The sequence below is a fragment of the Camelina sativa genome, chromosome 16 (genome assembly GCF_000633955.1).
Source record: "Camelina sativa cultivar DH55 chromosome 16, Cs, whole genome shotgun sequence".
NCBI classification, from domain to species: Eukaryota; Viridiplantae; Streptophyta; class Magnoliopsida; order Brassicales; family Brassicaceae; genus Camelina; species Camelina sativa.
Window position 1 is genome coordinate 26,729,056 of NC_025700.1, and position 7,385 is coordinate 26,736,440.

Genomic DNA, 7,385 nt, shown 5'->3' on the forward strand with positions numbered 1-7,385 from the left:
AAAAAAAAAAAAAAAAAAAAAAAAAAAACCTTTTATATGCAAAGATTTTTTTTGAACAAACAAAGATTGAAAATTACTTTTTCATTCTTTTACATAGAAGCTCTCATTCTCTCATTGCTCAAAGCTTGAGCTGTCGTCGTTTTTATAAAAGTAATATCGTGAAACAACTAGTTATGTACTTATATCCAAAACATGATTGGAGTCATCCATTTGTAAAATATGAATTCGAATGGTCGTCACAAATGTGTATATATATGTATATATATATATAGCCTTATAGAGTATAACATTGTCTAATAGTACTTCCTAGTAGCTAGGCAATAAATGCCCATGAGATGTTTCGTATCACTATTATATGTACCTTATGGAACATCATAATCATCCGTTTCCCGAGCTTTTTTGTCTGATCTAGACAACAATGTATGACGTATATTCATTTCATGTGTTATATACGGTCCAAACTCGCCCCCTTCCGCAAGTTTCACTTTACTGGTACGAAAGACTACAAATACAAATTTTTTTATAAAAAGAACATCTACCAATTATGATTTCTTAGTTTCTCAAAGATTTTGACCAAAAAACAAAAAAAAAGGTTTCTCCAAGATTACCATTTAGTATGGTACAAAACCAATGAAAATATAAGAATGCACTTCCCTTTCGATTTCTAAACTAGTTTCCTTCTTGCTAATACGAAATACTAATATATATATTTGAACAAATCCTATTTCATATCTTTCCACATTTGCTTGATTAGTCTTGATATCCTCAACCCATCAAAGATTGATTACTCTTTATAAAAGAGATTCTTGTTAAAAATGCCATTTAAAAAAAAAAATCGTTATGATATACTATTTTTTGAATAGTTTGTGGATTTTGCCACTTTTTTAAAAAGAGAAGAATATGTATTTTTCATTGTTTTTTTTTTAATTATATAACATGTACTTCATATCAAATACTAAACCTTAAGAACAAATAAAACCTACTGAACTCAAACATAACAAATAAAACACATTTAAATCATATTTATATAATTTATAATCAAAATGGTAAAATCCGATCCATAAACTATTCAAAAGTGGAAAAATCAACAAAAACCATTCCAAAAATGATATTTTTTTTCATAATTAATTCATTACAAATTGATATGTGAGTAACTTGTGTTCCTATAGGCTAGATTGACAAAGTGTTTGTAGAGACGTTACGGTGGAAACGCTAATAAATAATGTTTTCACATCTTTCACACTTGTAACGAAAAAAGTTAGAACTGCTCTAAAAAGCTAAGCGTTATCACGATGGATATGTGAGAGTTTGGAATATTATTTTTAAATAATTATCACTTACAAATTTTAATTTTGAAGCCAAAATGTTCTAGTAAACAAAATGTTTGACTTGAGTTCGAATAATCAACAATATATTAGAATTTGCTTTCAATATTCCCTTATTCAAAATTATTTTAAAATTTTTTAAAAATATATATTTAAAATGGGCTATGTAAATATATATATATATATATATATATATATATATTTAAAATATGTAAATTTTGTATTGAGAGCTTGTAGATGATTTATTTTTTTTGCTTTTGTTATTTGTTTCATGTTTTTCATAATTTTAATTTGTTTCAAAACAAAGCATTTTTTACAAAGTTATTAAAAAAAAATATATTTTTTAGGTCTCAGCTCCCACCCCTCTCCTCCGCGCTTACAGATCCCTGCTTCAGCTGCTTACCGTTGTGGATTTTGCCACTTTTAAATAGTTTGTGAATTTTGCCACTTTTAAGAAAAAAGAAGAATATTTATTTTCCATTGTTTTTGTTTTGATACAATATGTATTTCATATCAAATACTAAATTCTAAGAACAAATATAACCGACTAAACTCAAATAACGAATAAAATGCATGTTAAATCATATTTATGTAACTTACAAACAAAATGGTAAAATCTATAAACTATTCAAAATATGGTAAAATCAACAAAATCAACTCCAAAAATGATTTTCTCATAATTGATTCCTTTACAAAATGATACGTGAGTAAATTGTGTTCCTAACGACTAGATTGGCAAAGCGTTTGTAGGGACGTTGTGGTGGAAACGCTAAGTCTCAACGTTAATCAAGAATGTTTTCACATCTTTCACACGTGTAATGAAATAAGTGGAATTACTCTAAAAAACTAATCGTTATCACGCTGTATATGGAAGAGTTTTGGGTTTTTGAATATCACTTTTAAATAATTATCACTTAAAATATATTAATTTTTAAGCCAAAATATTCTAATAAACAAAATGTTTGACTTGAGTTCGAATAATCAACAATATATTCAAATTTGCTTTCAATATTCCCTTATTCAAATTTAAAATTAACATTAAAAAAATATATATTTAAAATGGGTTATGTAAAGATATATTTTAGAAATATATGTAAATTTTATATGGAGAGCTTGTAGATGATTATTTTTTTGTTTTCGTTATTGTTTCCAGAAAAAGATGTTTTTTTATAGCCCATTTTTTATATATATATTTTTCAAGGTCAAAGCGTTTGTAGGAACGTTACGGTGGAAACGTTAAGTCTCAACGCCAATCAAGAATGTTTTCACATCCTTCACACGTGTAATGAAAATTTTGGATCTGCTCTAAAAAGCTAAGCGTTATCACAATGGATATGTGAGAGTTTGGAACATTATTTTAAAATAATTATCACTTAAAATATATTAATTTTAAAGCAAAATATTATAGTAAAAAATATTTGACTTGAGTCCAAATAATCAACAATATATTAGAATATGCTTTCAATATTCTCTTATTCAAATTTTAAATTAACATTTTTAAAAATATATATTTAAAATGGGCTATGTAAATATATATTTTTAAATAAATCTGTAAATTTTATATGAAGAGCTTGTAGATGATTTTTTTTCTTTCTTTATTTGTTTCCGAATAAGATGTTTTCATAGTTTTTTTTAATAATAAAACTAGTCTTACTTACTATTAACATCAATCGCAATAATCTTTGAATGCTGTTTTATTACCATTTTAAACACGGTAAAAGAAGGAACATTATATTGTAGTCCTTAGTCAAACTCCACTAACTAAAAATCCATTTATAACATAAGAATTTAGAATGGTGAGAAATATAAATAAGGATTAGCATGCTTATATACAAAATTACTTATAATTCCCACAAAATTGAATGTTAGATAGTTACAAACATTGTTGTTCAATGTTCACTATAAAAGAAAATAGTTTATTTTCATATCAGTCCTTAGCGTTAATATAAAGCAGTCTCACAGTGCAAATAAACTAAAAATCCATAAAGATAATACAGTAATAATAATAATTTCTAAAAAAAAAAAAATAATTCAAAATTCAAACTCTCTAATAAAGAAAAAACAAATAAAGGAAAAAAGCTTATTCGTACGACATGGGTTGTAGTATAAATTAATGAAAAAGAAAAGAACAAACAAGCATTAATCCGAAAACTTTTACTACTAGCATTTTTATTAACATCAGTAAAAACTAAAAAGACAAAAACAAGACCTCGTAATCAATGAACCTGCCTGCCGTAAGAAACTGACGTGTTGGTAAAGAGGGAATTATGAATGTGTCAGATAATATATTATCAAATCATCAATCATATTCAATATTCACTAATACAAATCTTCTTTTGACTTCTTAAAAATACAAATCGGTAAATGTTTCTTTCCTTTTTCTTTTCTTCTATATTAAAAAGATCAAGAATTATAAGTTTTCAAGTAAATACAAAATAGAAAAAAGCTGGAATAGTAAATAACATAGTCCCAATAGTGGTAAAATCTGTTACTTTGTCTCTGCTCTGGTTCTTCTGCATAAAGCATATGCAGACTCCAATTCATGAAAAAAGAACACAGCCTTTATTTATATTTTTTTTATAATAAAAGAAGTTACCAAGCACAGAGGAAATTACGAGGAACGTGGTCACGAAATTACAAGGGCAAAACAGTCAATTACATATTTCTGTACAGTTAAAAGAAGAGAAGGCAAAGCGGCAAGGGTAAAATCGTCAGAAACGAGGGGGCAGAACCATAAGGGTAAAATAGTAATCTTGGTTGTTGTTTTTTTTGGGTTCCTTTTTAACTTGCAGTTTCTTTATAAAAACGGAGACGTCGTCGTCCCACTCTCTCTCTACACACACACAGAGACTCATCAGTAAACCATTTTTCTCTCTCTCCGTTTCTGAAAAGATTTTTGTTTCTTCTTCGGGAAGGTTTCTTCTGCTTTCACAATCACAATGTCGAATCGTGGCGGTCACGGCGGCGCTGGTCGTGGCGGCAGAGGAGGACGGAGGTCTGACCACTCTTCTTCTCACGGTGGCCGTGGTGTTCCTTTTCCGTCTAACCAGTCTTCTTCTCACGGTGGCCGTGGTGTTCCTTTTCAGTCTGACCAGTCTTCTGGTCGCGGTGGCCGTGGTGTTCCTTTTCCGTCTGACCAGTCTTCTCCTCACGGTGGCCGTGGTGTTCCTTTTCCGTCTGACCAGCCTTCTTCTCACGGTGGCCGTGGTGTTCCTGTTTCTCGCGGGAGAGGTCGTGGTAACGTCGGAGCCGGAGATCTGACGGCGACGCAAGTTCCTGTTTCTGCCGGGAGAGGTCGCGGTAGCGTCGGAACCGGAGATCCGACGGCGAGTCAAGTTGCGTCTTCTTCTAAGGCGACGGTGTCTGTTGCTTCTTCTTCGTCTAAAGAGGGAAGCAATGTTACTACTACGGAGGTTTCTGACGCTGCTGCGGCGTTGTCGAAGCTTCAGATTACACCGACGGAGACGAAACCGGAGGCTACGCTTCCACCGGCGTCGTCGAAGGCGGTGACGCATCAGTTACGGCCAGGGCGTGGTACTGTGGGGAGGAGAATCACTGTTCGTGCGAATCATTTCCTTGTTCAAGTTGCCGATCGTGATCTCTACCACTACGATGTAAGTCTCTCTTGTTTACTCGACGATGATGAATCTGCTCTTGTTTGTTGTTTTTCTCGTGTGCTGATTTCAAATATTTTCGTCTCTTATGATTTTGTCGTTTGTGTTCATCGTTGGGGTTTTTTTTTTTTTTTTTTTTTTTCATTTGAGGAATCTGCTCTTGTTTGTTCTTTTATACTGTTGATCTGATGTATTTTCGTATGTTTTTCAACAAGTTCGTAGAGATTTTTTGACATGATGAATCTGTTTTTTTCAGTGTCTTGTGTTTATTGACTTGTTTTTTTTGTCGTATAGCGTTGTTGTTTCATGAATGGAGATGTACGGCTAAAACTTTGTTTTTTTTTTGTGGGTTACAGGTTTCGATCACTCCTGAGGTTATATCAAAGGCAGTGAACAGGAACGTGATGAAAGTTTTGGCTAAAACATATAAAGATTCTCACTTGGCAGGGAAGATTCCTGCGTATGATGGAAGGAAAAGCATCTATACTGCTGGTCCTTTACCTTTTGAATCGAAAGAGTTTGTTGTGAATCTGACGGAAAAAAGAGCTGATGGTTCTTTTGGGTAATGCCTTTTTAAACTCTTCGTAGATGGGTTTGTTTGTGTTGTTCAGAAATGCTCGTTGCACGTGTATTTACATTTTATTGTTTGGCATTGTGATTCTTTCTGGCAGGAAAGACAGACAGTTTAAAGTTGCTATAAAGATGGCGTCAAGACCTGATCTTTATCAGTTGCAACAGTTTCTGCGTCAGAAGCAAAGAGATGCTCCTTATGATGTTATCCAAGTTCTTGATGTTGCTCTCAGGGATACGCCCTCTCAAAAGTAGGAAATCTGGAATTTGCTTAAACTTCCGTATTAACAAAAGCTATGCATAGACTTACGATTCCCTGTATTACTTCTGTGCAGTTATGTCTCTGTTGGGAGGTCTTTTTTCAGCACTGGTTTTGGTAAGGGGGACCTTGGAGATGGTATTGAGTACAACAGAGGTTATTTCCAAAGTTTAAGGCTAACTCAGATGGGCTTGTCGCTGAACATTGGTAAGAACATGTTAAATGTTTTCCTGGGTTGATGTTGTTGATTAAATCTCTTCTTTTTTTTTGGTTGAGATTTCAGTAATTCTACTTGTTTTTGATTTTGATGCATTATAGCTATGTTATTTTCTTGTGATGCAGACGTTTCAGCAAGATCATTCTATGAACAGATTGTTGTCACAGACTTTATTAGCAAGTTTCTGAATATAAGGGACTTAAACAGACCACTTAGGGACTCAGATCGGCTTAAGGTACATCTCTGACTATACTCCACTATTTAAATTGTTAATATTATTGAAGGGGATGCCTTTTATACTTTGTATCTTGAAAATCTTATGTTGGTATCTAGGTGAAGAAAGTTTTGAGGACACTAAAAGTTACGTTGGTACATTGGAAAAACGAAAAAAGTGCCAAGATTAGTGGGATTTCCAGCTGTCCCATCAGTCAGCTAAGGTGAAGATGCTTACTTCATTGAGCTTTGAACAAGTGCAGAATCATTGAACTTTGTTCGGTGCTTTTTCTTGAAAGAGGTGTTTGATCTTTGGTTATAAAGTAGCTGATGTTTCTTTTGTTCTTATAATTTCAGGTTCACCTTAGAGGACAAATCAGAGAAGACGGTTATACAATATTTTGCTGAAAAATATAATTATAGGGTGAAATACCCGTCTCTACCTGCTATCCAAACTGGGAGTGACGCAAGACCTGTCTACATACCCATGGAAGTATGATTTCAATTTAATCATCTACTCTTTTATCTCCATCATTTTCTTGGATGCATTATGTATTATTAAATATCTGGTTGTTTCTGGCTTTTTCAGCTATGTAAAATTGCTAAAGAGCAAAGATACACCAAAAGGCTCAATGAGAAGCAAGTGACGGCGTTGCTAAGAGCTACCTGCCAACGACCTGCAGAGAGAGAGAAATCAATCAAAACGGTAGGTTTTTTCCTCTTTGCATCACGTTTACAATAATTCTTCCATCGGAAAAGGAGTCTTTAATCTTGCACGTCTGTTTAACATCACGTTTTCTTTTTCTGTTATTAGTTGGTTGTGGAAAATAATTATAACGATGATGATGTGAGCAAGGAGTTTGGGATGTCAGTGACTTCCCAACTGGCCTCGATTGAAGCTCGTGTACTTCCTCCGCCATTGGTGATTTTCTCGACTACACTTTTGTTATTACTTTGCATTTTCTTTTCAATGTTGCTCATCACGATGTTGTTTCTGTTTACAGTTGAAGTACCATGAGAGTGGTAAAGAGAAAATGGTAAATCCACGCCTAGGACAGTGGAACATGATTGACAAGGTAATACTGTAATTGACTATCAATGGCTTTTTGCTTTCTGTAGGCACTTGAAGCTAGATATGAAATATACTTCTATTTTTCTCTTTTGAGAAATCTTATATTTCTCTGCTT

General features: G+C 32.8%; 1 protein-coding gene across 1 annotated transcript in view; it reads left to right on the forward strand.

The window, feature by feature from the left end:
- Nucleotides 4,155–7,385, forward strand: part of LOC104752682 (protein argonaute 5-like) — a 7,075-nt gene continuing 3,844 nt past the window's right edge. The window contains exons 1-10 of the mRNA XM_010474883.2: nt 4,155–4,939; nt 5,296–5,501; nt 5,611–5,760; nt 5,845–5,975; nt 6,111–6,220; nt 6,319–6,422; nt 6,556–6,691; nt 6,788–6,904; nt 7,013–7,120; nt 7,203–7,274. Of these exons, the coding sequence (XP_010473185.1) occupies nt 4,265–4,939; nt 5,296–5,501; nt 5,611–5,760; nt 5,845–5,975; nt 6,111–6,220; nt 6,319–6,422; nt 6,556–6,691; nt 6,788–6,904; nt 7,013–7,120; nt 7,203–7,274 (1,809 nt within the window). The 5' untranslated portion in view covers nt 4,155–4,264. The remainder of the gene's footprint in view (nt 4,940–5,295; nt 5,502–5,610; nt 5,761–5,844; nt 5,976–6,110; nt 6,221–6,318; nt 6,423–6,555; nt 6,692–6,787; nt 6,905–7,012; nt 7,121–7,202; nt 7,275–7,385) is intronic.